This window comes from Loxodonta africana, chromosome 9 (genome assembly GCF_030014295.1).
Source record: "Loxodonta africana isolate mLoxAfr1 chromosome 9, mLoxAfr1.hap2, whole genome shotgun sequence".
NCBI classification, from domain to species: domain Eukaryota; kingdom Metazoa; phylum Chordata; class Mammalia; order Proboscidea; family Elephantidae; genus Loxodonta; species Loxodonta africana.
Genome location: NC_087350.1, coordinates 89,921,890 through 89,934,906, shown reverse-complemented (window position 1 = coordinate 89,934,906; position 13,017 = coordinate 89,921,890). Strand labels below are relative to the sequence as shown.

The window sequence follows — 13,017 nt, the reverse complement described above, 5'->3', positions numbered from 1 at the left end:
GTTGTGGTTTGTTAAATGAAACAATGTATTTTTTAAAAAACTTCGCATATGTCATTAGGATTATTATAATAATCTCTCATTTAGTACAGAACCAGAATAAATCCTTTAAAGAAATCATTTGGTTTAATGATTTTATTTTTTTATCACTAACTTCTGTGATTACTGTTTATTCAGCTTAAAGCTCAAAATGATCGTGAAACGCAAAGCATGGATATCATATTTACTGAAAGACAAGCGTAAGTACAATATATTAAAAAATTAAACAGATTCTTACGTGAGCTTTACGTAGTTTAACTTCCAAGTCATTTATTCCCTTGCAGTTTTTCTTAATTATTTTTCCCTGTTGCCTTTTTTTATTTAAATAATTTGGTTAATTGCAATACATATTTCATTGTTTACATATGTATTTTCTTTGCCATTAAGTACCTAAGTCCTGTGCAAAAAGTAATGCTACAAAGATTACATGAATAGAATTTTTGGTTTTGGAACTTAAAATCTAAGATGGCTAAGAACATGTTCTTCTCTACCACCTGATATTTTAACCTGGGCATTTTACCTAAATTGAATTGTGAGATTTCAGCCCCAAGGTAAAGAAAATCACATTATCAGTTGGCGGTCTATTTACATCATCTCATTAGCATTTACATTTAGTAGTTTTATTAGTAATCTATGTCGTAGATGTAAATTATCTGTGCATCTTTAAATATAATCCGACTAAAGACCAAATACCAACTAACTTGGACTCATAGTTAGATAATAAACGTAAAGTAAATGTAGCAGTAAGAATAATGCCTGCAAAGTAGATTTGATGTGGTTAACATAATTATTCTTCATCAACCCTTTGACCTTAGTAAAATGTTGTCTAAGGCAATGCAAACAAACAGAAGCTGCTGTATACACACACACACACACACACACACACACACACACACACACACACAGAGTATACTTTTTGTCCCAGATACTTCTCAATAATTTCAATCATTTTGTGAGCAAGGGCAGTAATTAGCCAAAATTACCTAAATTATATAACACCAAATATACTGTCATGTTTCCTCTGTATATATAGTAAATATTTGATGAAGAATAGGGTGTTAAAATATAGTGATACATTTGAAAGATAAATATTGTAATTCTTCTGTTGATTAAAATTGAAGTCCTTTTCCCCATCTATCATTTGATGCTATTAAGTAAGCAGTGTTGTCTTAAAAACTGAGAATACTGGAAGTCTCTTTCCTTTTACCGAGAAAACCCCATTCTTGATGATCAAACTCTTGCTTGAAAACTTTCTCTTTATTTTTTCATGTTACCCTGGGTTTAAACCATTTTCTTGTTATCCTGGCCTTAAGCCATTTACTGTATATAAGCTACTCTGCCAGGTACTTAAGGAATAAGAAATACGTAAGTTATAACTCCTTGAAGACCATACGGAGTTTAGAACATTTAAGTCTTTTATGTCATCATTTGTCTACAAAGTTATGTAATTCTCAGGTTAGATTTATACATATTGTATGTACATGTTTTACAGATATTTCGTACAAAAAGGTAATTCTCAGTTTATAAATTTTAAGATTGTCATAGATTTTTATGTTTATTGGTTCATTTGATTAAAGAAAAGATTTCTTAGAAGTGGTAATTTGCTCTGAAAGTGTCAATGAACAGTTTCAACACGTATCTGTAGTTTGTAACAGAGACTTTCTGAGTAAAATAGGTTCTCCTGATCCTTTCAAGGAGAAATTTAAACAAAAAACAAAAGTTATTTTTATGAAGCTTACTTTTACATGCACCAGGTGCAAAGATTTATTTCATGTGTTAGCCAGATGGCCAGAATCTTTAATAGCACAAAGATTCGCCTTGACGTTAAACATTTGAAGGGAGCAGGAAATGCCATACCTTAAAAAGACGGGTGTAAAAAACTTCTGCTCTTACTCTTTCACTACCACTGTTTAGTGTTTAATATGGAACCTTTATTTATAGTAAGTTGGTTGTTATAGTGTATAGCCTTGATATATTACTACAGTAATACTTAGATACCTGGCTTTAATGCAGTTTCACGTGTCTGCTTGAATTCTTCCAATCCTGATGTATACAGTTTTTAGTTTGGCATTAATTAAAATCAGTTGTCCTTTAAAAGCATATATAATTATAATTTTAAAACTGTTTTTCTTTGTTTAGTCAGGTATTTATTGAATACCCATTCTAAGTATAGAATTACCAGAGGCTTTGAATACGAAGTTAGATGTAACCTTTGCCCATTTATAATTATATTTTGTTTTATTACATTTCTCAATATTAATATTTATAATTAGAAAATGATATTTTGGCAGAATGATAGACCATTTAGAAAAAGATGTCTGTGTGTTCCTGCAGTTATCTCATTCTTATAAGACAAGATTTAGAACAATAAATTATAATTGGTATTATCTATTTTTTTTTTATTAGGAGTATTAGACATAAAATATTTACATCCTTTATTGAAAACATGTTTCTATAAACACAAGCAGATTTGCATTATAAATAAGTTAGCCCATTGTTAGGACACATCATCCTAAACAGTTTTTATTTTCCCTCAATGGACTTTGAACAGAATTTACTATTTATATAACTCTAAAAATAACTTTTACACATTAGGATATAAATCTACATATTTTTAGTCTCTTCTAAGATGTCATCAAATAAATACACATTTAAAAATATTATCATGGAGAAATTTGAACATACATAAAAATAAAATAGTATATATGTCTTTGTACCCATCTTCCATCTCCAAGTACCATTAGCTTCATCCACACCTCTAGCCACTGTTCGTCTCCCAGTATTATAATGAATAAAATTCTAGCCATCATATTATATCACCCATAAATTATTTCATGGTTTTAGAGATACCTCTATCTCTAAAGGATATGGATAAATGCTATTAATTTCCCCATGTATGGACAGTAAAATACTCTAGATTTTGCTACAGTTTTTAATGCCACTGTTCGCATTAAGTTAGTAAAATTATGATTGCAGCCAATTGATTATAAGAAATTGACAAATAATTTACTGTCCACTCTTCCTGTAATAGCGATAGTCTCAAGGCCAGTGTTTTCCAAACTATGTTTTTTGGGCCATTATTGTGCTATAAGCTCTTACAGGATGTACCTTGAAGAAAGGTTTTTGTTGTCAAGTAAATTTGGAAAATACTTAATACTTTGCTCTTGAAGAATCAGAGACACTTTAGTAAAGTCTGAGGAAAGTCCTGTAGTAAAGAATCTTTTTCATTTTGCTTAAATCTAGTGTTTCCCATACTAATTTGACCATAGACCTCTTTTTTCCTGTCATGCTTTTGGATATCTCAGGAACATTGTGTTCTAGATAATAATTTGAGAAATATTGCTCTGTCAGATCCCCAATAGTTGTTCCGGGACCAACTGAAGATTCCTCTCTGCCAGCCCAGGCCCATTCCTATAAAAATTTCTCAGAGAGAGGAAAAAAATATGTATTTTTTAAAACAGTGTTGGTAGATAATTTTGATGCCCACTTTGGAAGCCACTGTGCTATTCAATTGTGGCAATCGTGCATCATGGTAATAGGCTTTCTTTATAACCAATTCAGTAGTAACTTATTAGGGATTATGCCTGAATGTTGTGCCTATGCTTTAAATTGCTACTAAATTTTAAGGAAATTTACTGTGCTAATTCAGGAAGCATTTTTAAAATATATATATTTTTCAACTCCATGAGTTCACACTATGAGCATTAAATTAATTTTAGGGTACACTACACTCACTCCTCACTTATTGACATGGTTAGGTTCCAAAGACCATGTTGTTATGTGAAAATCAGTGTTATGTGAAAATGGAGGGTGAGTACATCAGATCACAAAATGCAGGATGACTACATCATTACATAACTGCCAAATTACATCATCAGATAACTGCCAAATCACTGAGAATCATGGCCCAGCCAGGATAACACATAACCTTAACCATCAAGCCAGTGTTACTCTCACCTCACACCAGGAGCATTCGTAACTGCCAGATATACGTCGTTGATGTGCAAGATAGTCAGATAGTAGATTTTTTTTTACTATTGTTATAAATGCAAATGAGATAGTTGATAAGTGAGGAGTAGGTACATTGTCAGTTTGACTTAAATAATGATATAAATCCAAAATGTATTATTTCTTTTTATTGAATGGAGCTTTAGTATAATCAAAGATGTATTACATTCAAATATCTGGGTTAATATGAGAATCAGTTCATTTCAATTAATCAGCAACTTACCTTTGGCTTTTTCCTTACTAATATGTATGGTCTCTTAAATACTACTGAGGACAATATTGCTAGTATCGTAGACTAACTATGCAACTGTTGGCTACTGAGGAGTGTCAATTATTGTATTTTGACCTGCTTGGTCAATACTCGGAAACCCTGGCGGCTTAGTGGTTAAGTGCTACAGCTGCTAACTAAAAAGGTCGACAGTTTGAATCCACCAGGAGCTCCTTGGAAACTCTGTGGGGCTGTTCTGCTCTGTCCTATAGGGTTGCTATGAGTTGGAATTGACTTGATGGCAGTGAGTTTTTGGTTTGTTCAATATCAATGAAAAGAACATAATTTTATGATATTGATCTATATTGTAATTAATATGAATGTGTTTGTTATGTCACATTTCAGAATCCCCATGTCTAAACTGTGAGTGGACTGATAATATTTTTAAAAGAACCAAACATTAAAATAAATTAATTTTCTTCATGTAATTCATGCGTATCTATGTATTTGTCTTCAATAAACCCATCGTCATCTACCGCGAATGAAGGTAGTTGTCCAAATATTACTGTAGTTTCTTCAGAGTTTGTATTTGGTGCCGGTGAAAGAGAACTTGGGTTTCCAGTACAACCGTCTTCGTAGGTTTCTGCTTCATGCTCTTCCAGGCGATGATGATTATAACTGAGCACAAAGCTGTACCATAGTGGGCATTTGATAGCAATAAAAATGAGGAGTGAAGTCATCAGGACACTGACAGCAACACCCACGAGAAAAGCCCAACTTTTTCCAAAACGTTCATGTTCTTAAATGGAATACGGAGAGAGAGAAAAAGAGAGAGAGAAATTTTGTTAAATTGACAAAAATGAAGTAATAAGCATATCCTAATACACCCCAATCTTGGCCTTGAGAAAGAACATACAATACAGTTTTCTTTAGGTGAAAGTTACTAAAGCAACAATAAATAAAAGGTATTTTATAGTGTGGTAAAAAAATACCTTTTCATTTATACCTTTACCTAGGACATTATTGATTTATACCAGTTAAGAATTCTGACTTGATGAGTTAAAACTAAGGCTCAGAGAAGTTAAATAATTTGCATAATGGCAATTGGCTGGTAAATAGCAAGGCCTAGTTTGGAAACCCAGTATTTTGTAAATCTTTTGTTAAGATAAGGAATTGTTCTTTCACAGTGTTTCTAATTTAAAATATAGCAAGAACTACCTCAGTTTATTTAATATGATACCTTCAGTGATACTCATAATTAAAAACAGTATATTACCTGGATTTCTTGTTAAGTTGTTCAAAGAATGATTAAATGTTGACTTATTACTAGAGTTAAAATAGACGTAAAGATCTTCAGTTGTAGATAAGGAAAATTTTGAGTGACATTCAGCCTTAAAAGGTACTGTTTTAATACCGTAGTTCTTCAGAATATCTGGATTGCTACACATCGTGATGTTCCCATTTTCTAGTGAATCAGAAGGAAGAAATTAACATTTATCATGAGAACAAGAATGGTTAACAATATTTTATATTATAATTATTCTTATCCAGGATTTCTTTGACATTCTGTTTCTCATTAGTGACGATATTAAAAGAAAGCAGCTCTTAATATTTGCCTCGCAAAATGAGGGAAAGATGCACATTCCTGTTTATTTATTAAGTTATTTTATAAATACAGTGTAAAGGCAGTATCTATTGCTTAGTTTGTGTTAGTATTTTATGATGAAAATTATGGCTAAAATCTGGATCTCAGGCAGAACATGGTTTGCAATTAACAAAATAGGTGTCCTCACCTACTCTGTGGCAAGATGTCCTAATAGGAAAAGTACTGAAACTTTATACTCAATACATGAAGTGATAAAATCATCTCACATATATAGAACATTTTTTTTTCTCCCTGGGTTGGGGGACGGAGAGCATTTATTCAGCAATTACTTGTCAGTGTTTCTTCATGTCTCCCTTGAACAGGAATAGTATCCTTTTCTTTAAAACATGAGAGATTTTTTCTGCAGTGGAACAACCCAAAGTTAATCACATTTTGGTTTTGATTAATTTAACTTACAATAGCTTACCTAGTGTCACATTTGATGTGTTCAACCAGTTCTGCAAATTGAATAGTCTGCAAGAGCAGTTCCATGGATTTCCATATAAAATTATTAATTCCAGGTGAAATAGTTGTGGAACATCAAAAGAGCGTATCGAATTGCTGTGCAGATTCAGAAGTATCAGGTGTTTCAGAGGCACAAACATAACAGGATCCAGCTGAACTATTTTGTTTTGGCAGAGATGTAACTGTTTCAGTTTATTTAAGCCCACAAAAGCACCCTGTTGAATTACGTAGATGGAGTTTCTACAGATATTTAAAATTTCTAGATTGGAGAGGTTACCAAAACTGTTACTATATAAGATAGAGACATTGTTTTCGATCAGATAGAGCTCAGTGAGTAAAAAATACTTCTGTAGAACCCTTATGTCTGTAACATTTAAAGTAACTTGGTTATAACTGAGATCAAGTATGTTAACATCTTTATTGATATCCGCTGGAATCAAAGAATAGTTCTTTTTAGTGAGTTTGCACTTGACTTCCTAAAAAAGAACAAAATTAGAAATGAATGAATTAGGAAAAGTATGGGCAGAATTTTCTAAAATTTCATGTGCAGGCACTTAGACATTGGAAGGAAGTAGTTTTAAAGAAAAATCTAGTCTCTAATCTTTTGATGTTATAATGTGAAGAAACTAGGGCAAATATTTTTCTTTCTTACGATAAAATATCAAAGATGAAGAAAATTCTGATGTATACATTCAAGCAAGGAGATTCTAGTTCGTCATACAGGTATCCTGCAAATATTGCATAATCAGACAAAAAGAATATTGGTAGATTCTCATTTATATACGTGGAAATAAGTGGTAAATAATAATTCTGTTAACTTGCTATTATTCTGATGTACAAGATTAGCATTTATAATGGGGAAATTATTTAAAAATATATAATTTTTTAAAATCAGCAGAACCAATACTTTACCTAAGGCTGTGTTAAATAATTAATAGTAATACTAATAAAAAAAATTTTTTTTTTTTTTTAGTATATAGGCCTGTGAGGCTAAGAGTTCAAAGTTCAGTGTTTAAAAAGGAAATGTTTATCTTAAAAATTGAGCCATGTATTGAATGAAAGAGCCACCAATGTCTATATCCTCATGTAGATATAGATCCAAAGAAACAGTTCTTCTGACTGCTTATGCATTTTAAATGTCCTCCCAATAAAATAAATAATGCAACAACATTATTTATTATAATTTCCCTCATAAATATGTGACTTTTACAAAGTTTCTTACATTTTAAAGTGTGATTTTTATGCCTTGAAACTAATCTCCAATTTTATACTGAAATTTTACAGATTTCTCTTTATAATCAACTCTTAACTCATAGTTTTAAAAAGTGAAGACTGCTTTTGTCAAATTAGAATCTGGCTCAAAGGTCTGATTTTGAATATACACAGGTAGTTTTGATAGCTTGGATTTTCTTCACTTTCTTATGTTGCTATGGGATATCTTCCTTGTTGTTATGTTCCATCGAGCTGGTGCCGATTCATAGGGACTGTGATGGTTAAAGTCATGTGTCAACTTTACTGGGCCATGATTCTCAGTAGTCTGGCAGTTATATAATGATGTAGTTTGACAGTTACATAATGATGTAATTTGGCAGTTGTGTAATATATAGTCTGACAGTTACATAATGATGTAATTTGGCAGTTGTGTAATGATATAGTCATCCTCCATGGTGTGATCAACCAATCAGTTGTAACGGGAATTTCCTTGGGGCTGTAGCCTGCATTCAGTGTGCATATAGATGTTCTGACAAAGCTAGCATGCTTGCTTTGGATCCTGGATCAAGCTTGTCATCATCTGACCTCCAGATCTTGAGATTTGTCAGCCTCTGTAGCCCATGAGCATGCCAGCTGACCTGCCAATCTTGGGTACGTCAGCCCCTGCAGCTATATTTCAGGAGAGACCTCCAGCCTGATGCCTGACCCATGGACTTGGGACTTGCCAGCCTTTACAATAGCGTGAGCCAATTCCTTCAGATAAATCCCCCCTTCTCTCTCTCTATGTATATATACGCTTCACTGGTTTTGCTTCCCTAGAGAAACCAGCCTAAGACAGTGACCCTTTGTACAACAAAACGAAACACTGCCGGGTCCTGTGCCACCCTCACAATTGTTGCTTTGTTTGAGCCCATTGTCACAGGCACTGTGTCAGTCTATCTCGTTGACTGTGTCAGTCTATCTTCTTTTTCACTGACCCTCACTTTACCAAGCATGATGCCCTTCTCCAGGGACTGATCCCTCCTCTAACATGTCCAGAGTACATGAGACAAAGTCTTGCCATCCTTGCTTCCAAGGAACAGTATGACTGTACTTCTTTCAAGACAGATTTGTTTGTTCCTCTGGCTGTGCATTGTATATTTAGTATTCTTCACCAACACCGTGATTCAAAGGCATCAGTTCTTCTCTAGTCTTTCATATTCATTGTCCAGCTTTTGTATGCATATAAGGCAATTGAAAATACCATGACTTGGGTCAGGCACACCTTAGTCCTCAAAGTGACATCTATTTAACGATTTAAGGTCTCTTGCAGCAGATTTGCCCAGTGAAATACATCATTTGATTTCTTGACTGTTGCTTCAGTGGACATTGATTGTGGATCCAAGTAAAATGAAGTCCTTGACAACTTCAGTATTTTCTTCATTTACCATGATGCTGGAAACCCTGGTGGCATAGTGGTTAAGTGCTACGGCTGCTAACCAAAGGATCAGCAGTTTGAATCCGCCAGGCGCTTCTTGGAAACTCTGTGAGGCAGTTCTATTCTGTCTTATAGGGTCGCTATGAGTCGGAATCGACTCGATGGCACTGGGTTTGGCTTGGCTTGGGCATCATGATGCTGTTTGTTGGTCCAATTGTGAAGATTTTTTTTCTTTATGTTGAGGTGTAATCCACACTGAAGGCTGCAGTCACTGATCTTCATCAGTAAGTGCTTCGAGCCCTCTTCACATTCAGCAAGCAAGGTAGTGGTATCTGCATATTGCAGGTTCTTAGTAAGCCTTCCTCCAATCCTGATGCTGCAATCTTCATATTGTCCAGCTTCTCAGATTATTATCTTAGCATACAGATTGAATAAGTATGGTGAAGGGATACAACCCTGATGCACACCTTTCCTGATTTTAAACCAGAGAGCGTCCCATTGTTCTTTTCAAATGACTGCCTCTTGGTCTGTATACAAGTCCTGCATGAGCACAATTTAAGTGTTCTGGAATTCCCATTCTTCACAATGTTATCTATACTTTTCTATGAACCACATAATTGAATGCCTTTGCATAGTTAATAAAACACAGGTAACATCTTTCTGGTATTCTCTGCTTTCAGCGAAGATCCATCTGACGTTAGTAGTGATATCCCTTGTTCCACATCCTCTTCTGAATCCAGCTTGAACTTCTGACAGTTCCCTGTTGATGTACTGCTACAATCATTATTGAATAATCTTCAGCAAAATTTTACTTGTGAGTGATGTTAATGATATTGTTCAATAATTTTTGCATTCTGTTGGATCACCTTTCTTTGGAATAGGCACAAATATGGATTTCTTCCAGTTGTTTGGCCAGGTAGATGTCTTCCACGTTTCTTGGCATAGATAAGTAAACACCTCCAGCGCCGCATCTGTTTGTTGAAACGTCTCAGTTAGCATTCTGTCAATTCCTAGAGTGTTCTTTTTCACTAATGCCTTCAGTGCAGCTTGGACTACTTCCTTCAGTACCATTGGTTCATGATCATATGCTTCCTCCTGAAATGGTTGAACATCCACCAGTTCTTTTTGGTACAGTGACTATGGGTATTCCTGCCATCTTCTCTTGATGCTTCCTGTGTTGTTCAATATTTTGCCCATAGAATTCTTCAGTATTGCAACTTGAGTCTTGAATTTTTTCTGCAGTTCTTTCAGCTTGAGAAACGTCAAGCATGTTCTTCCCTTTTGGTTTTCTAACTCCAGGTCTTTGCATATTTCTTTATAATACTTCGTCGTCTTGAGCTGCCCTTTGAAATCTTTTGTCTAGCTCTTTTGCTTCATCATTTTTTCCGTTCCCTTTAGCTGCTCTATGTTCAAGAGCAAGTCAGAGTGTCTTCTGACATCTTTCTGACTTCTTTCTTTCCTGTCTTTTTAATGACCTTTTTCTTTCTTCATGTATAATGTCCTTGATGTCATCCCACAACTCCTCTGGTCTTTAGTCAGTGTTCAATGCATCAAATCTGTTATTGAGATGGTCTCTAAATACTCAAGGCTGTACTTTGGGTCTTGTGGATTTGTTTTAATTTTCTTCAACTTCAACTTGAACTTTCATGTGAATAATTGATAGTCTTTTCCACCGTCCTTGTTCTGATGGATGATATTGAAGTTTTCCTCTTTTTCACAGATATAGTTGACTTGATCCTGTTAACTTCATCTGACGAGATCCATATGTATAGTTGCCATATATGTTGTTGAAACAAGATATCTACAATGAATAGGTTGTTGGTCTTGCAGAATTGTGTCATTCGATTTCTGGCATCATTTCTATCATAAAGACCACATTTTCCAACTACTGATACTTCTTGTTTCCAACTTTTGCAGTCTAATCACCAGTAGTTATCAATGCATCTTGATTGCACGTTTGATCAATTTCAGACAGCAGAAGTTGGTACAAATCTTCAGTTCCCTCATCTTTGGTGTTAGTGTTTGGTATGTAAATAGGTGTACTAACTGGTCTTCCTTGTAGGCATATGGATATTATCCTAGCACTGCTATCTTCCTAAAGGTACACAAAGCTTACCTTTGGACATATTTATAATTACTTGATTGTAAAAACTTACTCTGTTAGAAGCCTGGACTTCATCTGATGATAATATGATGGAGAGAAGCCAAAGGAATATCGTGATGCATGTGATTTTCATATCGCTTGCCTGATAGGAAAGAGAGTATTTCATCTCAATAAGAAACTAAAAGGTTTAGTGATTTTTAAGAAGATTTTGATTCCCTTTAAAAAAAAAATTTCTAAAATGCATAAAGCATAAAACAAGCCCATGACCCTTCACCGTGGAGAATGAAAGGCTGATGTTTTTTTAGAATGTCTCATTAGTTCTTAGATCTGTTGAAAGGACCTTTAAAGTAATTGAAGTGGTTGTACATTTAAACATTTTAATATGTAAGTACACAGAAGAAAGTCCAGAATAATATATATTTATGTGTGTGTGCATGTTTATGTATATGCTTATATTGCTACTTCTTGATTTTTCAGTTTTTTTTTTTATTAACTTTTATTAAGCTTCAAGTGAACGTTTACAAATCCAATCAGTCTGTCACATATAAGTTTACATACATCTTACTCCGTACTCCCACCTGCTCTTCCCCTATTGAGTCAGCCCTTTCAGTCTCTCCTTTCCTGACAATTTTGCCAGCTTCCCTCTCTCTCTATCCTCCCATCCCCCCTCCAGACAAGAGCTGCCAACACACTCTCAAGTGTCCACCTGATATAATTAGCTCACTCTTCATTAGCATCTCTCTCCCACCCGCTGACCAGTCCCTTTCATGTCTGATGAGTTGTCTTCGGGGATGGCTCCCGTCCTGTGCCGACAGAAGGTCTGGGGAGCATGGCCGCTGGGATTCCTCTAGTCTCAGTCAGACCATTAAGTATGGTCTTTTTATGAGAATTTGGGGTCTGCATCCCACTGATCTCCTGCTCCCTCAGGAGTTCTCTGTTGTGCTCCCTGTCAGGGCAGTCATCGATTGTGGCCGGGCACCAACTAGTTCTTCTGGTCTCAGGATGATGTAGGTCTCTGGTTCATGTGGCCCTTTCTGTCTCTTGGGCTCCTAGTTGTCGTGTGGCCTTGGTGTTCTTCATTTTCCTTTGCTCCAGGTGGGTTGAGACCAATTGATGCATCTTAGATGGCCGCTTGTTAGCATTTAAGACCCCAGACGCCACATTTCAAAGTGGGATGCAGAATGTTTTCATACTAGAATTATTTTGCCAATTGACTTAGAAGTCCCCTCAAACCATGTTCCCCAGACCCCCGCCCCTGCTCCGCTGACCTTTGAAGCATTCATTTTATCCCGGAAACTTCTTTGCTTTTGGTCCAGTCCCATTGAGCTGACCTTCCATGTATTGAGTGTTGTCTTTCCCTTCACCCAAAGCAATTCTTATCTACTGATTAATCAATAAAAAACCCTCTCCCTCCTCCCCTCCCTCCCCCCTTCGTAACCACAAAAGTATGTGTTCTTCTCAGTTTTTACTATTTCTCAAGATCTTATAATAGTGGTCTTATACAATATTTGTCCTTTTGCCTCTGACTCATTTCTCTCAGCATAATGCCTTCCAGGTTCCTCCATGTTATGAAATGTTTCAGAGATTCGTCACTGTTCTTTATCGATGCGTAGTATTCCATTGTGTGAATATACCACAATTTATTTATCCATTGCTCCGTTGATGGACACCTTGGTTGCTTCCAGCTTTTTGCTATTGTAAACAGAGCTGCAATAAACATGGGTGTGCATATATCTGTTTGTGTGAAGGCTCTTGTATCTCTAGGGTATATTCCGAGGAGTGGGATTTCTGGGTTGTATGGTGGTTCTATTTCTAACTGTTTAAGATAATGCCAGATAGATTTCCAAAGTGGTTGTACCATTTTACATTCCCACCAGCAGTGTATAAGAGTTTTAATCTCTCCGCAGCCTCTCCAACATTTA

At 35.2% G+C, this 13,017-nt stretch overlaps 2 protein-coding genes across 5 annotated transcripts in view; one reads left to right on the top strand and one right to left on the bottom strand.

The window, feature by feature from the left end:
* IFT74 (intraflagellar transport 74) overlaps positions 1-13,017 on the top strand; it is an 85,832-nt gene that overhangs the window by 18,259 nt on the left and 54,556 nt on the right. For all 4 annotated transcript variants that reach the window (XM_064291822.1, XM_064291819.1, XM_064291820.1 and 1 more), the window contains one exon: positions 175-236. In XM_064291822.1, the coding sequence (XP_064147892.1) occupies positions 175-236 (62 nt within the window). The remainder of the gene's footprint in view (positions 1-174; positions 237-13,017) is intronic.
* On the bottom strand, positions 3,644-11,837 carry LRRC19 (leucine rich repeat containing 19). The gene is made up of 4 exons (XM_003407325.3): positions 11,148-11,837; positions 6,325-6,838; positions 5,529-5,717; positions 3,644-5,051 (listed from the first exon to the last, which is right to left on the bottom strand). The coding sequence occupies exons 1-4, from the start codon at positions 11,259-11,261 to the stop codon at positions 4,723-4,725; spliced, it is 1,146 nt and encodes a 381-aa protein (XP_003407373.2). The 5' UTR covers positions 11,262-11,837; the 3' UTR covers positions 3,644-4,722.

What these genes read in the sequence shown, in the direction of transcription:
- LRRC19 (XM_003407325.3), bottom strand. Translation starts at nt 11,261, where the DNA reads ATGAAATACTCTCTTTCCTATCAGGCAAGCGATATGAAAATCACATGC. An exon ending in AAGTCCAGGCTTCTAACAGA is followed by an intron (nt 6,839 to 11,147) that starts GTAAGTTTTTAC and finishes GTTCTTTTTTAG; the next exon opens with GAAGTCAAGTGCAAACTCAC. An exon ending in CACATCAAATGTGACACTAG is followed by an intron (nt 5,718 to 6,324) that starts GTAAGCTATTGT and finishes CTGATTCACTAG; the next exon opens with AAAATGGGAACATCACGATG.